This window comes from Malaclemys terrapin, chromosome 2, assembly GCF_027887155.1.
Source record: "Malaclemys terrapin pileata isolate rMalTer1 chromosome 2, rMalTer1.hap1, whole genome shotgun sequence".
NCBI lineage: Eukaryota > Metazoa > Chordata > Testudines > Emydidae > Malaclemys > Malaclemys terrapin.
The window spans coordinates 173,832,457-173,852,071 of NC_071506.1; the positions used below are offsets into that span (position 1 = coordinate 173,832,457).

Below are 19,615 nucleotides of genomic sequence, written 5' to 3' on the forward strand. Positions count from 1 at the left end.
ACCATATTTTGAACATTGTAAATCTACTGTGAGTGGTGTCTTAAAGGACAGAGCTTACTGGGTGAAGCTTGTAAAAAATACATCACTTCCTTCTTTCCCCAAAATCTGACCCCTACCTAGATTCATTGAGAGTCAGTACTCTTGCAAAACTTATTGCACCCTCCCCATTGCCAGAAGCTAGGGATAGCTGAGGACCTGGACTTCTAGCCAGAGCATTTCCTGCTCATGAAGATCACTTGCACACCTCCCGCCTCCCAACAAGTAGTATTGGCCACTATACTACTGGATGTAGTGCTTTGACTAAAAGTTGTCTGGTAAATTTTTCAAACCCTGGCTTAATGAGCTAGCAAAGACCTTGAGCACCAGACAAGTGATTAGCAAGGTCTCAAGAAGATGACAGGATTGGAATAGTTCAGAGAACTATCAAATCTAGTCTAGACCTAAGCCTTAAATCAACCTAGCTACAACACTCAGGATTATGATAAATTTCACTCCCTGAGCACCAGAGTTAGGTCAACCTAACCACTAGTATAGATGCAGCTAGGTTGACAGAAGAGTTCTTCCATCAACCCAGCTACCACCTCTCGGAGAGGTGGATTAACTACATCAACAGAAAAAAACCCTCCTGTGGATGAAGGAAGCTTCTACACTACAGCTGTGCTGCTTTAGCATCTGTAGCCTTACTGTCTCATTAAGAGAACTAGGTCTTGAAAGCAGCTGATTGACAAGTTATTTCAAGTTGCCAAGTTATGTGACTTCATAATTGTAGGTAGAAATAAAAATAGTCTTCTGAAATGTAGAAAAGGGAATAAAAGATTTTTCCCTAGCAATTATTAAAAATGTGTATAAATGAAGGCAATAAAATGAAACATCTTGTCACCCATTTGTATATTTTGCATTTGCAAAATGTTGAAGTATAATAGTGGCTCAATATTAAGGCCCGGAGGGTAGGTCCTTAGATCATTACTCTCCCTTCAGTCTCAAAGTTCTGCTGAGACCTGGCTTAGCACAGTGCAAGAAAACTCTAGAGGAAAACATGAACCAAAAAAAAAAAAAGGATGCATGAACAGAGCAAGTCTCTGAGCCTGGCTCAACTGACTCGGGCTTGCAGGGCTAAACAATAACAGTGTAGATGTTCAGGCTCTGGTACCCGGGAAAGCGGTAGGGTCTCAGAGCCTGGGGTCCAGCCCACTGCTAGTTCTAGCACCCAAGAGCCTGAGTTGACCTGAGCTCTGCACACCACCACGGTGTCTTTTATTGCCGTGTAGACATACCCTGAAAGACCCAAACAAATTCACGCTGGGATCTGAGTGTCAAGCTGGGTTTTTCCCCCATTCTCTTGGATCACCACCAACAACAAAGCGTTTGTTCCTATTACCACCGTCTCCCAGCCCCACTGTCTCCTGCCGCACCAGCGCAGCCCCAGTGCTCCGGCGAGCTGGCCCGTGGCTGCGCAGGGAGGACAGGGACCCAGCTCAAGCGAAGAGCGCCGGAGACTTGTTTTGCTCGCTCCGGGGGCTGTGAGCTCAGGGGCCGGGCCCGGCCCGACTGGCCGCTCCCCGCTCTGGGGCCCGCAGGGGCAAGGCTGGGCCCGCCGGGCTCGGGATGCCGCGGAGCCGGGCCGCCACCGCCCGCCTTCGCACTCGTGGCCGGCGGGAGGCTCAGAGCCGCCCCCACTCCTGGCTCGGCGGCATCGGAGCGGGGCTCGGGGAGTCACCCCGCTGGGAACCAGCCCCGCCCGACCGGCCCCTGCGCCATGTTGTTGAAAGGAGCCGGCGGGGACCCGCGGAGCCGCCCCCCCGCCCCGTTACTCACCCGCCGCCCCCGGCAGCAGCAGCGCCGCGGCCGCCAGCCAGAGGAAGGCCCAGGGCCGCGGAGGGGCCGTTAGCGCCATGGCGCCGCCCGCTCGCGCCGAGGTTCAGCCTCGCGCCCCCCTCCCGAAACACAGAGCGACCCGAGCCCCTCCGCCGCTTTCCCCCATTGGCTGCAGCGGCCCCGTCAGTCCCGCCCCCTTCCCTTTAAAGAAAGAACCAGTGGTCCCGAGACAGCTCAGGGCCGACACCGTTATCCCGCCCTGCGGCCGCAGCCCACCTGGTCGCTGTCAGCGCTGCCCCTGGTTAACAGCAGCCGCTCAATGGAGCCGTCCCTTCATCGCATCTTAATCTGGCCCAGTTAGCTACACACCCAGCAAAAGAGACATCAGTGCTGCTGCCCTACCCCCTGGCTTGGAGTGGTTACCATCATATACAGGAACAACAAAGAGTCTGATGGCACCTTAAAGACTAACAGATTTATTTGGGCATAAGCTTTCGTGAGTAAAAACCTCACTTCTTCGGATGCATAGAGTGAAAGCTTTCACTCTATGCATCCGAAGAAGTGAGGTTTTTACTCACGAAAGCTTATGCCCAAATAAATCTGTTAGTCTTTAAGGTGCCATCAGACTCTTTGTTGTTTTTGTAGATACAGACTAACACGGCTACCCCCTGATACTTGACATCATATACAGGGTTTACACTTTGGTTCAATGTCTCTCAGACCCCCCCCCCACACACACACAAATTGTTCCAGCATGCTTAAAAAGAAATAATATTTATAAATTGTTATGCTGAAACTGACTCCCTCTCTTGGGACAGAGAACCGGAGGCATTAAGGAAAGTGAAATCATCTACAGTTAGAGGTGCTTAAAGTGGTCTCCGTTTACGGCTTTACAGTTTGAGTCAATGGCTCTCAGCACCCCCTAAAGCTGTACAAGTTGTTCCAATGCCACTGTCTACAGTGTTAAGATAATTTGTGTTTTAACAGCTTATAAAAGCTATAACTTTTGAATTTCAATGTAGATTGTCATTGAATAGTGCCCCACCCATAATGTCCCACAACTATAAAAATTTAAATTGATAAAAAAAACTCTGTAAAATGCTTAAAAATAAACAGCAATATTATCTGTTGAAATTATTTTAAAAAATAAAAAATGAAGTCTGCCAAGTCTACTTTAGGGGCTTCCATTTGTATTTTAATAGGGCCTCCAATACTGCTAAAGTTTCCTGTTTGTAGTTAGTAGTTTGATTGTCTTATACAAGACTGTCAGGTCAGCTCTCTGCCTAGCAGCTTTAGGCTCTTCACATTTTCTATCAATATATGCCCTTTTGTCTTTTCCACCACTCCTTTTTACCCCTTTGTCTAAAGCTCTGTATTGCTTGTCTACGCATATGTATTAGCATTCATGAGTTTTTTCTTTACTCCAGTGAAACTCAGACAGACTTGGGAGCCACTAGTGGCTCTTTAATGTGTCTCCTGCGGCTCTTTGCAACACATGATATTAAAACACTGTGATTTAATTATTAACCAATCTAAGTTATTAATCAGTCAGGATGCTTTTACTATGTTACTAACCAATTGTAGAATACTTGGTCATTCATTTTGCGGTGAGAATAATATATATATAGTAAATGAAAGAATGAATTCACACTACTGTGGCTCTTTTGAGTAATGTTGATTGCTAATTTGGTTTCTGAACCACTGAGGTCTGAGTATCACTGCTTTACACTTCTCTTTTCCATTGATGCCCAAATAGCTTCACTAATCCATTCTTCCCTTTTAAATTTTGTTGTTATTAGAGCTGCCTTTGCACTTTCTTGATAGCACTCTGATGTTTTCTTATTGAATATCAATGTGAGGAGTAGGATGCTGGTAAAAATATTCATCTCCCTTTGCGGAGACCTGCTGTCTTCTGTCCGCTTTCCTGCAGGTATCAGAGACAGAAGCTGGTGTGTGCCAGATTGATTTGTTGGTTTTCAGCAGTCCATCCCTGATTGGCATGGCCAATCTCCCTGGAGCTGTAGAGTGGAGAAATGTCCAGGCGTTTATGTTGCTTTTCCTGTATTATCTCAAGGGGGATATCCAGACTGTCAGTTATCCATTTAATCAAATCCTGGAAGACTTTGAATTCATGCCAAGGCCAGTGAAGGTAGGTTACCACTTCATTGGGGAAGAAGAGAATATTGGAGCTGGCATTGCCCTGCTCCTGCTCAGGAGAATGCTTTTCTTATCCTCTTTCTTTCTCTTGGCCTTTCAGCACATATGGATGGAGCTGAGTCATCTGAGGAGGCTGAATTTGCCTCTTCAGAGAAGGTGACTTGGCTCTGGAAACTGTTGAGACACCGGCTTTCTGGCAGGGCTGAACACTTCAAGGGGTCTAGCATGGTCAGGCAGTAGAGAGCATATGGGGGATATAAGAAGGAGAGCTCCCTATAATGACCTGAGGTTTTCCTAGCTCTCCTGAGTGATCTCTGGATTCCTTCCTGAATCCCATTGAGCTAGTGTGGGGTGAGGGGCGCAGCTGGAGAGAGGGAGCAGAAGAAGGGATGATTCCCTGCTGTGTTCAGGGGAGCAAGAAGAGAAGAAATATACCTCCTACAAAAGAGGGACAAGACCTGTCAACAGTACCCAGCCAGGGATGTTTGGCATAGGGAACATTTCTCTGGCCAGGTGTGGAGGCTCTACAATAAGAATTTTGTAATGACCTCCCTGAGCCTTTCTAGTAATGTTGACTCTGGTTCCAGGCCCATTGACAGATCAGTTGGCAATTGCTTCATTGCTGAAAAGGTTGGTACCGACATCTTGGGTACCAAGGTAGTGATTAGTACTAGAGTGATGGCCACCAGATGATATGGTCAGTGTGGAGGCACTGGGCATTGAGATACCTGGTGCCAAAGGGCCAATACCAGAGGTGGTGTGGTCCTTGGATTTAGAAGAAACCATCAATGCTGATTTTCATTTCGGTATTGAGGTACCAGCAAGGGTCTTCTCTGATTGATGACAGAGCCCAGGGAGAGCTAGTTTGCCAGAGAAGGCAACTGGCATCTGGGTTAATGTCTAGAGAGGTGCTCCTTCCTGCCTTTATCAGATCTTGATCATAATGCAGTGGTAGACAAGTGGGGTCTTTGACAGGAAATGGCCTGCAAGCTCTGAGTGGAGTTATGGCTCACAGGGGGGCTGAGGGAAACAAACTTACCTGTGGGCTGAAACTTCTCCAAAGGTATCCCAGAGTCTGAGAGGCCTGCATTGACTTCTCCATCAGGAAAAAGCTACAGCCTCACCTCCCTCACTTGCTGGTGTGCTTTGCAAAGACATGACACATGGAACAACATTTCAGAATGCATCCTTCCCCAAGGCATATCAAGTGAGAGTGCCCATCATTAAGCAGCATAGAAGAGTCACATGAGGGACCAGGGCTGGCCTTACCATGAGGCGAACTGAGGCGGCTGCCTCAGGTGCCAGACTGTGGGGGAGTGCCACTAGGACCCAGAGGCCTGGTCTACATTAGGAGGTTATGTCGAATTTAGCACCGTTAAATCGAATTAACTCTGCACCCGTCCACACAACAAAGCTATTTAGTTCAACATAGAGGTCTCTTAAATTCGACTTCTGTACTCCTCCCCAACGAGGGGAGTAGCGCTAAATTCGACATGGCCATGTCGAATTAGGGTAGGTGTGGATGGAAATCGATGCTAATAGCTCCGGGAGCTATCCCACAGTGCACCACTCTGTTGACGCTCTGGACAGCAGTCCGAGCTTGGATGCTCTGTCCAGCCACACAGGAAAAGCCCCGGGAAAATTTGAATTCCTTTTCCTGTCTGGGCAGTTTGAATCTCATTTCCTGTTTGGACATCGTGGCGAGCTCAGGAGCACTGGCAACGATGCAGAGCTCTCCAGCAGAGATGGCCATGCAATCCCAGAATAGAAAGAGGGCCCCAGCATGGACTGATCGGGAAGTCTTGGATCTGATCGCTGTGTGGGGCGATGAGTCCCTGCTTTCGGAGCTGCGATCGAAAAGACGGAATACAAAGATCTACGAGAAGATCTCAAAAGCCATGACAGAGAGAGGATACAGCCGGGATGCAACGCAGTGCCGCGTGAAAATCAAGGAGCTGAGACAAGGGTACTAGAAGACCAAAGAGGCAAATGGACGCTCCGGATCCCAGCCCCAGACATGCCGTTTCTACGAGGCACTGCATTCTATCCTAGGTGCGGCCGCCACCACTACCCCACCACTGACCGTGGACTCTGAGGATGGGATATTGTCGATGGCCACTTCCTCGGAGATGTTAGCGGACAGGGAAGATGAGGAAGGAGATGAGGAGGACAAGGCAGTCGACAGCGCTTACAACGCTGATTTCCCAGACAGCCAGGATCTCTTCATCACCCTCACCGAGATCCCCTACCAACCGTCCCCAGGCGTTAACCCGGACCCAGAATCAGGGGAAGGATAAGTCGGTAAGTGTTTTAAACATGTAAACATTTATTTTGAACAGAACATTAATATTAACATTTGGTTTTTCATGATTACTTTGCCCTAGGCGCTTAACGTTTTAGTCCTTGGCAGTGCAACTACTGCAAAACAATCTAACAATGTCCGGTTTATCATGATTGGTTTGCCCTAGGCGCTCAACTATTTAGTCCTTGCCAGTGCAGCTACAGTAAAATTCGGTCTATATGTCCAGGGATAGAGCTGAAATCCTCATGGGACATCTCCATGAAGCTCTCCTGGAGGTAATTGGAAAGCCTTTGCATGAGGTTCCTTGGGAGAGCGGCCTTGTTGTGTCCTCCGTAGTAGGAAACGTTTCCGCGCCAGGCTATCAGCAAGTACTCCGGGATCATTGCCTTGCAGAGCATGGCGGCATACAGCCCTGGTCTTTGCAGGCTTTCACGAAGCATGCGTTCACTGTCAGTCTCTGAAATCCTCATCAGAGTGATGTCGCTCATGGTGACCTGCTTTGAATTAGGGGAATGTTAGTATTGGGACTGCTTGCCTGTTCCTTTACAGAACTGTAAACGGTGGTTTGCAGCCATGCGATGGAGGCGGGAGAGGGGCAGCATACAGGGATCTTTCCCGGGGACAGCCACGAAGGGGTGGGACAGGGGCAGAGTTCATGCTTGCTGGATTGCTGGCAGCAGGAACTGGCCAACGCTAGGAGCATTGCTTTGAACATGAAAGGAGGGCAGTGCTCTTATTAAAGTTTTAAGCAGCCACAAGTCTACTGCTTACCATGTCAGCCTGCTACTCAAATTCTGCTGTCCTGCCCCGCTTGTCTGATCTGCACTGCAAGACCCCAGGCTCTGAATGCGAAGGCCGAAAATTCGACCTGGTCCTGAGTGCGCATGTGATAGGTGCTGTGCATGGTCTTGTTCACAGAGAAAGACTATGTTCTTTGTTCACAAAAAAATTTATCTTTCTGAGGAATTCACTCCCTTTTTCCCATCCCACAGCTGTGACTGTCTCCGGACCTACCCTGGCATCACACTCCCAGAGGCTGTCGCAGATTAGGCGTAGAAAGAAAAGGACACGGGACGACATGTTCTCAGAACTTATGGGCTGCTCCCGAGCCGAGGCAACCCAGAAGACCCAGTGGAGGGAGAACATGTCGCAATACCAGCGAGCACACAGCGAACTGGAGGAGAGGTGGCGGCAGGAAGACCAGCAGGCGACTCAAACGCTGCTTGGACTAATGAGGGAGCAAACGGACATGCTCCGGCGCCTTGTGGATGTTCTGCAGGACCGGAGGCAGGAGGACAGAGCCCCGCTGCAGTCTATCTGTAACCACCCTCCCCCCGCCACAAAGTCCCATACCCCCTCACCCAAAGTACCAAGAAGGAGGGGTGGTAGAGTCTGTGAAAACTGTCACTCCACCCCTGCAGACTGCTCAAGTAGCAGAAGGCTGTCATTCCCCAAAATTTGACAAGTCCTTTCCTTCCCGCCTCACCCAAGCCCCCATCCCAGTTTCATCCCCTAACTGTGTAGTTGCTAATAAAAAATACGTTTCTGTTAATTACTGTTTCCATCATGTTTTTTAGAGGAGAGTCTGTTTGAAGGCGGGGAAGGGGGTTGGTAATTGGACAGGACAGTCACCTTTACCAGGGTACAGACACGGGGGCAGGTTCAGCAGCAGGTCACACACACATTGCAGTCACTAGACACCCTGGTGAGTCTGGGAGGTGGTTTTCATTTTCTGTGTGTGGGGGGGGCTATGTGACTTTGTGGCGGGGGAGGGCGGTTAGAGATCTTATGCAGCGGTCCTTATCCTGGATCACAGAGCCACGCAGCAGGGGATCTGTAACCGTCCTCCCCCTGCCAGAAAGTCACATAGCCCCCACAAACAGAGTCCCGAACAGGAGGGGTGGCAGGCTCCGTTGAAACAACCAGTCCACCAGTGCGGACCACTCTAGAAGCAGGAGCCTGTCATTCCTCGAGTTTAGAAGCGTCCTTTGCATCACTATACTACACCCGCTCCCCACCACAGTCTGCGTTCCAGTTTCAACACTTTACCACGAAAACAGTAATAAAGAAAATGGTGTTCATTAACAAATTTCCAGTGATTTTATTTTTAAATGCGTGTTGGAAGGGGGGGAACGGGGGGAACGGGGTATGAAACTGGAGAGAATAGAGAACATTCACTGGGTAAAGAAACGGGGGCAGGTTCAGCTTCTCTGTAAACAAACTTAATAGTCACAGGTTACCCTGCTCACTCAGGAACCTAGCTTTCAAAGCCTCCCGGATGCACAGCGCGTCCCGCTGGGCTCTTCTAATCGCACGGCTGTCTGGCTGGGCGTAATCAGCAGCCAGGCGATTTGCCTCAACCTCCCACCCCGCCATAAAGGTCTCCCCCTTGCTCTCACAGAGATTGTGGAGCACACAGCAAGCTGCAATAACAATGGGATATTGGTTTCGCTGAGATCAGAGTGAGTCAGTAAGCTTCTCCATCTCCCCTTGAGACGTCCAAAAGCACACTCCACCACCATTCTGCACTTGCTCAGACGGTAGTTGAAGAGTTATTTTTCACTGTCCAGGGCACCTGTATAGGGCTTCATGAGCCAGGGCATTAGCGGGTAGGCTGGGTCCCCGAGGATCACTATAGGCATCTCCACATCCCCAACAGTTATTTTGTGGTCTGGGAAGTAAATACCTTCCAGCAGCCGTCTAAACAGACCAGAGTTCCTGAAAACACGAGCGTCATGAACTTTGCCCGGCCATCCGACGTTGATGTTTGTAAAATGTCCCCTATGGACCACCAGTGCTTGCAGCACCATTGAAAAGTAGCCCTTTCAGTTAATGTACTAGCTGGCCTGGTGGTCCGGTCCCAGGATAGGGATGTGAGTTCCATCTATAGATTCCGCAGTTTGGGAATCCCATCACGGCGAAGCCATCTATGATGACCTCCACGTTTCCCAGGGTCACTACCTTTGACAGCAGTACGTCAATGATTGCGTTGGCTACTTGCATCACAACAACCCCCACGGTAAATTTGCCGACGCCAAAGTGGTTCGCGACTGACCGGTAGCTGTCTGGCGTTGCAAGCTTCCAGAGGGCTATGGCCACTCGCTTCTGGACAGTCAGGGCTGCTCGCATCCGGGTGTCCTTGCGCTTCAGGGCAGGGGACAGCAATTCACAAAGTTCCAGGAAAGTTTCCTTCCGCATGCAAAAGTTTCGCAGCCACTGTGATTCATCCCAGACCTGCAGCACTATGCAGTCCCACCAGTCTGTGCTTGTTTCCCGTGCCCAGAATCGCCGTTCCACAGCATCAACATGACCCATTGCCACCATGATGTCCACGGTGCGGGGTCCCGTGCTTTGTGACAGGTCTGTGCCACTCTCAGACTTCATGTCCTCACCGCGCTGCCTTTGCCTTCTCGCCTGATTTCTCAGCATCTGCCTCTGGAAAAGGTGGATGATAAGGTGCGAGGTGTTGACAACGGCCATAACTGCAGCGATAGTTGCAGCGGGCTCCAGGCTCGCAGTGCTGTGGCGTCTGCGCTGTCACTCACCAGAAAAGTGCGCGGACTGATTGCCTGCTGGCGCTTTCAGGGAGGGAGGGCGGGAGTGATGGTTGGATGACGACAGTTACCCAAAACCACCCTCGACACATTTTTTTCCCCAGCAGGCATTGGGGGCTCGACCCAGAATGCCCACAGTGCATCACTTCCAATGTCGACGCTTGCGCCGTTAGTGTGGACTCACACAGTCGAATTACTGTCCTTAGTGTGGATACACATGTTTGACTTTGTAATATCGATTCCACATATTCAATTTAAGTAAAATGGAACTACTCTCGTAGTGTAGACATACCCGGAGTGTAGAAAATTGTGTCTGCTGCTGGTGCATATGTATTCTCTCTGCTCTAGATGCACAGAGATGGTGGAGCGCTGTGCTGCAGGAAGGAGGGCACAAGAGACATAACAGGCAGATAGGAGAAAAGGTGAGAGGGAATAACAAAGCAGCAGGAGCTGCAGGGAGAGAGAAGAGGAGGAGCCTCTTATGTATCTCTCTAGCACCCACAGGAGCCTGGACTGATTAACACCAGCTTCTCAGGGAGCTTCCTGTTTCCTGCTGCTTCCCTGAACCCACTTGAGGAGAACAGGCAGTCAACTGAAGTAGTAGGAGCCAGCTAGGCCCTTAAGACGCTGATATCTTCCCTCACTCAGGCCCTGCTACCAGCTTGCTTATTTGTCCCCTTCAACTGAGTGTTGAGAGCCACTATAGCTGGCACAGAACAGCAGTCATGAGTGAAAGAAGAAAACGCCCCTGTGGGACAGCATTCAGAAAAAGAAAGAAAGCACAGGAACTTTTCTATCTAAACAGGAAGGAGCTCTCCTGAGATACATAGACAAAAATATTCATGATGAGCCTTCCGGTCCCAGTGAGGATGAGTGGTGAAGAGATGCTTGATCTTCCAATTAGTCAGAGTGCAGGTGACCTGGCAGCTACTGCAGCATCCATATCTCCATCTCAAATGGATGTAACCATGCACATTCCTGAAGAAAAGTGTAGATCAGAGAAGAGTGTGGTGGAGGCACAAGAAACAGCTGCTGCTGAGTTTAGTTCCTTAAGTCTAGATGATCCAGGACTGTGGATCCACTTGAGCAGTAGCCTGAGGGACTTCCTTGTACTGCATGGGCTACAGCAAGTGAAAAACTTCATGTTCCCCAAAGATAATGAAAATAGAAGTTTCCATCCAATACATTACTGGCGTGAAATCCCCAATGGTGACAAAGTGGAGAGGCCATGGCTTATGTTCTCAGAAACCCAGAATGTTGCATACTGTTTTTGCTGCAAACTCTTCCAGTCTAATGTTCCAGCCACATTGGGTTCTACAGGAACAAAGGACTGGAAAAATCTGGCTAGAAATCTGGCATGCCATAAGAAGGCAGCAAATCACCAGAGAGCATTCCATAGGTGGAAAGATCTTGAGATGAGACTAAGGTTAAAGGCCACCATAGATGATTAGCATCAAGAGAAGATTGCATCAGAGTCTCTTTACGGGCAAAATGTTCTGAAAAGGCTCATTGCCATTGTGAGAATGCTTGCTACCCAAAACCTAGCACTGCGTGGCACTTCAGATCAGCTATATGTGCCAAACAATGGAAACTTCCTTAAAATTGTGGAGCTGATGGCTGACTTTGATGATGTACTCCAGGAGCATCTAAGAAGAGTCACCACCCAAGAAATGTACACACACCTCTGCCTTGGAAAAACAATTCAAAATGAGATCATACAGTTACTGGCAACAAAAATCAAACAGAAGATTGTGGCAGATCTGAAGTCAGCAAGATATTACTCGGTTATTCTGGACTGCACACCTGACATCAGCCATACGGGACAAATGACTTTAATGGTGTGTTTTGTAACATCAACAGAACCTAGTGAAAATGTCTCTGCAATGGTGACTGTCAGAGAGCATTTTCTAGAATTTATTGAAATTGATGATACTACAGGAGCTGGTATGACAAATGTGCTTCTTAAAAAGCTAGAAGATACGGGAATTGCAATAGCTGACATGAGAGGTCAGGGCTACGATAATGGTGCCAACATGAGAGGAAAGAACAGAGGAGTGCAGACATGGATCCGAGAGTTAAACCCTCAAGCTTTTTTTGTCCCATGCTGTTCACATTCATTGAACTTGGTGGTCAGTGATGCAGCATCAGCTTCTAGTCAGGCTGCTGAATTTTTTAATGTAATTCAAAACATCTATGTATTTTTCTCTGCATCAACTCATCAATGGCAAATTTTGAAGCAACATCTGAGAACATTCTCTCTGACACTGAAACCACTGAGTGCCACATGATGAGAAAGTCAAGTGGAGGTGATAAAGCCTATCAAACACCAAATTGGGATAATAGATGATGCCATAGTTGCCATTATGGAGGATAATGCTATGATAGGAACTGTTCATGGGAGAACAGTGGCAGAGGGAAATGGAACCACCAAAAACATACATAACTTCAAATTTCTGTGTGGTTTAGTGTTGTGGTATGACATACTATTTGAAATAAATGTTGTAAGCAAGAGACTCCAAGGTGTTGACCTTGGTATATCTGGAGAAATGGAACAACTGGACAAAGCAAAGTCATACCTACAGTCTTGCCGGTCAGATGAGGGATTTCAAAACATTCTGAAGAATGCACAGAAGTTGGCAAAGGAACTTCACACTGAAGCTATTTTCCCACCCATTCAAGAATACAAGAGTCACCGAAGAAGAAGACATTTTGATTACAAGGCATGGGATAATCCCATAAAAGACCTCAAAGAACAATTCAAAATTGAATTCTTTAACCAGGTGCTAGTCAGTTGAAGAATGTTTCATGCAGCTCAAGGAACACAGCAGTATATTTGGGATGTTGTATGATATTCCAAAACTCCACGCTATATCTGAAGAAGACCTATACCAGCAATGCAGGGCACTAGAGACAGTGTTGACACATGATGACATGCGCAATATTGATGCACGTGATTTAGGAGATGAATTGAAAGCCCTTTCAAGATACATTTCAGCAGGATCAACTTCAAAGGCTGTTCTGGAATATATGTGCACAAATAAGATGACCATCCTCTTTCCAAATGCTTTTGTTGCTCTGCGCATACTTCTAACACTTCCTGTAACAGTTGTCAGTGGAGAACGCAGCTTCTCCAAGCTGAAGTTAATAAAAACACATCTATGCTCCACAATGACACAGGAGAGGCTGGCTGGCCTTGCAACCATCTCAATAGAGCATGAGCTGGTCCAGACTGTGGACTTTCAGGAAGCAGTTCAAATCTTTGCAACTAAGAAGGCATGGAAAGCAGCACTTTGATTATTCAAACTGATAAAAATGCCAGTGTTTACTATGCAGCCAAGAAAAGTTACATTTGCTGTTCAGGCGTTTGAAAGTTAAGTGTTACTTAAAATTTTTGAACAAGGCATTTGAAGTTGTTAGTTCTCCTTTTTGGGGGTAAGTAGCAGAGAAGTACCATGAGAGGAGTAGAACAGGAAGAAGGCAGAATTGAGACCTTTCAAAGTTTTGGCCCAAGCAAGGGGGTATGGGGGTGTCATTTGAGCTCCCCGCCTCTGGTACCAAAATGTTGTGGGCCGGCCCTGAGCAAATAACCCAATTGGTTTAAGCTGTCAGGGCCAGACACCCACTGAGGGTTGTGGGGGCTTGTGTTCTCCTTCTGCAGGGTAGGTTTTCTGGAGAAGGAGACCGATGCAGTGAGGGGAAGTGAATTGACCCCAAGGCCACACTTGTGAGTCTGTATCATAATACATATGTACAATGGAGCTGCACTAAATTTGTATAAGCAACCTTAATTCTGGCATTTCCTTACATTTAAAGGGCCGCTCTACACACAGTCTTTTTGTACCTATATAACTATTTTGGTTAGGGGGTGTATTAATTAATTAATTTTTACCTAAATAGGGGTTGTACCAGGACAACTAGTATATCTTTATAAAAGTGCCTTACACCAATATAGCTTATTCCCCTCCCTGCACTGGCATGTACCTTTATAGTGATGTAATTGTGTCCCTACTAGGGGGATTGTACAGCTTTAACTATACTAGTAGAGCTCAAGCAGAACAACTAGCTAAATTGAAAAAAAAAATGAGGCTCTTGCCAGCAGCGAAAAGAACTTGCTTCCCAACAGGAAAAATGACAGATACTTGGCATTCAGTTACTATGGTGAAGGGCACCAACTGAAGAACCTAGATAAATAGCTCCCTGTGCCATGTAGAATAATGAATGTTAACACAGAGGATTCATGGGGTTGCTTGTCCCTTTAAGGGGAGTCTGGGCCCAGGCTACACATGAGGAGTTAATTTGAAGGGAAAGACCCCATATAGGCAGTTAATTGACCATCAGGCACCTTGCCCTGATAAAAGGCCCTCAGGGCTCAATTGCAAGGACTTGCTCCTGGAGACAGGAGCTCTTTGCTGCTGCAGGAGAAGGAGCACTAGAGCCTGCTAACCTCTTGAAGCTGACAGCTAAAAGGACTGAGTAGAAAGGGGCCAGCTTTGGGGGAAGAGAAGCTGATTGAGGAATAAGGCTGGTTCTGAAACATAACTGGGGTCCATACGAAGAGCTGTGGTCTTCTCCTTATCTGAAAAATGAGTTTATTTGCATAATAACCCAATGGTGGGAGGGGGTTGTAAACTCCTGGTTCAAGGAGAGTGAGACTTTGAATTATAACCCAGCACCAAGAAGGAGGGTTGGAAAATTCCCCTTAATCTGAGGGAGAATCTAGCGGCTAGGCCTGAAATCCCTTCAGGCCCAAGAAGGAGGTTTGGGAAGACCCATGAACCTAAGAGGGAGCTCTTAGCTGATTAAATTATATTGGACCTCACCCGAAAGGGAATATTGTTTAAAGCCTCTGGATGCAAGTAGTTTTGGAACCCTGTGGGTGTGATGCCTGCAGAACTATGCTGTGCCACAAAGGGTCATGATCTGAGATGTTCTCTTCTTCCAGGAGAGCAGAACATGGCAGTCGTAGGAAGAGATTTCCTCATTATTCAGTCTTGTGAATGCACATAGCTTCATTAATATTGAGCAGTACACCAACCTTACAGGGGAAAAAGGAAGTGTGGAAAAGGCTAAGCTCCTCAGAAATGTACCACAAAAGTGGGCTGCAAAAGTTAATATGTAACCTGATATTCGGTTCTCAGAAAAAAAATATTTACAGTAAGCAGCAGTGGGTATGGTTATAAACAGCCATTGAAATGATCTAGAAAACTAGCTTTTAGAGAGAAATGTCAGTGTCAGATTTTGGTTTGTCTCATCCAAGTCAACAAACCTCCTTAATTAGAAAACTAGCAGCCATACCCAAAGTGGCAGAGCTGCTTTCTGAGGACAGTTTGACAACTTTTAGAAAGCAGCTTGGGGGAGATTTGTAGTTTACAACTTCAGCGGCCCAAGAAGTGGCACTGCATTAAAACTGCTCCTACTCTACCCAACACCACTGTTTGCTGATGGACCTAGTCAGCCCTAGTATCCATTGAAGTACCTGCATCGTCCTACAGAGATGTTGCTGTCTGCCAATGGCAAGTTGAGCAGGAATAGCTTTTCTATCCATAGCGTTTCTTTTTCTAAAGCTTTTCTTTGTTTATGGATTTGTGTTTGTACACAACACATAAGCATCAAGAACTGTTTGGCCCCACAACTTGAGTCCAATTTTGTAATACACGATCATGGTCATCAGAATAAATTGTTATCTTGGTCTAAATCTTTGAAGACAATATTTGTGCCTGATGGCCTTAAAAGAAAGAGTCAATGGTGTGGATTTTCTGGCATCTCTCAGTTGTGATGTGGGGGGAGTGGTGTGAGGGTTCATAATGCACTCCATCATTCATTTTCCTACAGAAAACAGGCTGAAGAGAATCCTTTTTTCTCAAGGCCTATCCATGCTCCATAGGAATAGGATAAAATTTCATCTGGGCTATTTAATCTACTCACCCATCTAATTACAATGTGGGTCATCAGCCCACTTCTTTGTTCAGAATCACTCCAGTTACAAAATAATAGCTCCAAAGCATACCACAAATGACTCAAATTGCAAACCACAAACAATTCAATAAGAGAGTTCATAATAGAACGTCAGCATAGTCACTAAAATAGCAATGTGAGTCTGAAAGTATCAAAGTAAGGATAATACAGAAGAGCAACAATGCAGAGTGTAGCTCTCAATGATTGGCTTCTTTGTCAGAGTCCAGGTCTTGATGACTTTCCAGCTTGCTTTCATATATTTTAAGGGGTAGGTTTACAACTGTAATGATCAAAAATAAGAGTTTGCTCTCACCAATGACCCCCAGCTGCTGAATAGAAAAGTATTGTTTTGAATTTCTCAGTCTGAAAAACCATCTTTGTAACTAAAGTCCTGATCAGTGACACCTCTTGTCATGAAAAATACAAAATAATAGGAACAGTAGAATTGCACAAAAGTAATGGAAGGCATAATTTGGACTGATTTACTAGACATAGTGCCCAAGAAAGTAGGACCCTACCTTGAATTTTCAGATCCAAGGGGAGTTTGCCAGGTTCGCAGTAATGGGCTAATTTCATCTGTAAAATGTCATCTTTTATGTAGAAATAATTGAAAGCCAATATACTTGGAGCACCCAATGCTATTTTTTTACAATTATTTTTCCAGGACGTTTCTTTAAGGGAGAACCTTTTCCCCCTCTTACCTTAAGAGTAATTAATTTATTCCAATTGCTAAGAGAGTCTATGGTAAGGCAAAGAATAAAATCCTGGCCTCCAGGTTCCAAATCCTAACCCTTAATCTAAAAATATGTTCTTCTTTCCCAGGACACTAGTTCCATTGTTGTAGATCTTGGAGACTACTTTAAAAACTCTTGAAGTGTTGGGTTTGTCATTGGCTCCAGTGGAATTTCACTAGCTCATAATAAAATGTTTAAGGCTTAACCAGCTTCTTAGAGAATAGGTATGTCTACTTGCTATCAACTATCCTGCATCAGGCCCACCTCAGAGTTCTCAGTATTTAATAGGTCACAGACCATGGGTCTCAAACCCTGGTCCACAGGTTTCTTAAGAGCTAGGGAGTCCCAACCTGATCTGCTAATAGCTGCTAGAATGGCAACTGAACTCTATCAGAGAACGCCAGTCCCAGGCTCTGATTGGTGGAACCCTAGAGATCCTGATTGGTCCCCAACTTCTATTTAACCCAAGCACAGGAAGAGGAAGTTGTCTATGCAACTGGGTTCTCCCTGAATTGGAGTAGGGAGCTCCTATAGGGAGCTTCCCCTATGATGCCTGTTCCTGCTGCTATCCTGACCCTACTTTTGTCTTGCCACATGACTTGGTTTGCCCTCTTGTCTGTCTCAGACTCTGATCTCCTGGTACTGGACCTAGCCTGACTTCTGAGCTGACCACTAGCTCAGACTGCCTGCATCCCAGTCATAACAACCTTGTGTGAATCAATACATTCTAAACCTTAGGAACTTATGTGGACCTATGAAGTTTAAATCTGTTTAACTGATAGAAATACTCAGTCATATGTTGTATCATATCCTGTAGTCTGTTTGATAAGGTATGTTGGGGTAATCTTTACTTTGATAAGAGGCAGCAAAATTATTAACATAATGAAAATCTATAGTGATACATGAAATAGAATTGCGAATTTTCCTAGATCACAATGAAGTAAAGACCCTGTAGAAAAACTACTAGTTGTGTATCTTTGGTATTGATGAGCAAACATGCCATAACAATAGCCATGGTGACTAACTGTACAGAAGTGGATTAAAATGCAATTGTTAATTAATCTTAGTATCCACAAGATATAACCTTATGAGAAACTAAGGTCAACTTAAATATAAAATAATTCTCAAGGGAAAAAATTAGCTTGGCTTAACTTCCTTGGATCTCTTCCAGAATAAAAGAATATTGTACAGTATACTGGACTACTCATTCTAAGTTACTGAATGGAACAAAAAAGGTGGAGTATGCATCATTTTTTAAATTAGTCTTTGGTCAAATCTTCTTCAAAGCTTCAAAAGAGGTTCCCAATCCTAGGTAAACAAAGCAGCACAGATGGGACCACTGTGGGTGGAATTACTGAGGAGGCTGGTTCTAAAAGAGCAGGAGATTTCTCCCCTGCTTTAAAAGAGCTGGTGTTAGGAGCAATGCAAGCACTACCCTTCAGCCCTTGAAAGGTAGGAAATCAAGATTCTGCCCTGCTGGAGGGAGCAGAGCTGGAGAAGAGAAATGGGCATTGGAGAAATTTGTATTAAAGACATTGCCAGGTGGAGATTAATGTCACAGATCCACAGGATCGGTGTTACACCCCATCTTTGGAACAGTCTCTTGGAGGAATCCCTTCAATGTGCCAGACCCCTAAAATGTCTCCCTTCCCTCAGGGTACCTGTGATGGTGCACCCCCTAAGGCTTTATGGAAATATGCTTATGAATGTATATATGACATAACTGGAATATGTTTTATGCTACATATGCCATAACATATCTCTGTAAAGGTTATGATCTACTGAATCTATTCATCCTGTTTGTATGCATGTATCATTTTTGTAATCAAAGTTATGAATATTGGTTGTATACTTGCTTGATTTTTAAGTAGCCTTAGTAAAGCATTTGGTCAGCTTCTTGAGAAAGGAATGTGCAAATTAAGTGTCCAATCAAGAAACACTTAACGAACAATGGATCTTAGAAGGCTCCAATCCACATAAGAAGTCTTCCTGGAGACATTCAAGATAGCATGTGAGCAATGGCTGCTGCCTGTAAAAACTGAGTCATGCATGGACATGTGACTTGCCCATGTGGCTCCAAAACTCCTTGGAGCTGGACTTTGCATAGGAGAGAGGAGGGGGTCTCCACCCACAAGACAAAGTCTATTTAAGCCCGTGGGAGACCCCTCCATTTTGTCTTCAGCTGGCTCAAGAGATAGCCTCTTCACCCCCAAGGATACCTGAAAGAAACTGGAACAAAGAACAGTAACTACAGGGGGTGTGAGTGATTGCTGGACCCAGACTAGAAGAAGACTAGTCTGTAAAAGGAAGCTTAATGGAACACCTCTGCAAATGAGGTTTTATCTGTATTCAGTTTTCTCACTGTATTAGGCATAGGCTTGCGTGTTTTATTTTATTTTGCTTGGTAATTCACTTTGTTCTGTCCGTTACTACTTGGTACCACTTAAATCCTACTTTCTGTATTTAATAAAATTACTTTTTACTTTAACCCAGAGTATGCATTAATACCTGGGGGGGGGCAAACAGCTGTGCATATCTCTCTATCAGTGTTATAGAGGGTGAATAATTTATGAGTTTACCCTGCAGAAGCTTTATATAGGGTAAAATTAATTTATTTGGGGGTTGGACCCCATTGGGAGTTAGGCATCTGAGTGTTAAAGACAGGAACACTTCTTAAGCTGCTTTTAATTAAGCTTGCAATTTGTGGGACGTGGTTCAGACCTGGGTCTGTGTTTGTGGCCGACAAGCGTGTCTGGCAGAGCCAGGCAGGGCTCTGGAGTCCCAAGCTGGCAGGGAAAGCAGGGGCACAAGTAATCTTGGCATATCAGTTGGCAGCCCCAAGGGGGTTTCTGTGATCCAACCTGTCAAAATACCCATGTGGCCTCATTCCTCCTGTGACTGATCATCTGGGCTTCAGCACTCCTGCTTCACACTGTAAGCTCTGTGCAGTGAGTCCAGCTGAGATAACATGACCAAATATACCTGTCGTCACACCCTATACACTATTGTAATAATGTTTGTACAAGGTATGCCTTGTGAGGCCGTGACAGGATCCTCTGAGTGCAGCCTGGGACTGTGGGACCGCTGTGCCCCTTTAA

The 19,615-nt window shown here is 46.1% G+C and overlaps 1 protein-coding gene across 1 annotated transcript in view; it reads right to left on the reverse strand.

The window, feature by feature from the left end:
- Positions 1-1,953, reverse strand: part of RECK (reversion inducing cysteine rich protein with kazal motifs) — a 134,582-nt gene extending 132,629 nt beyond the window's left edge. The window contains exon 1 of the mRNA XM_054018966.1: positions 1,816-1,953. Within this exon, the coding sequence (XP_053874941.1) occupies positions 1,816-1,894 (79 nt within the window). The 5' untranslated portion in view covers positions 1,895-1,953. The remainder of the gene's footprint in view (positions 1-1,815) is intronic.
- Between the last annotated feature and the right edge of the window lie 17,662 nt (positions 1,954-19,615).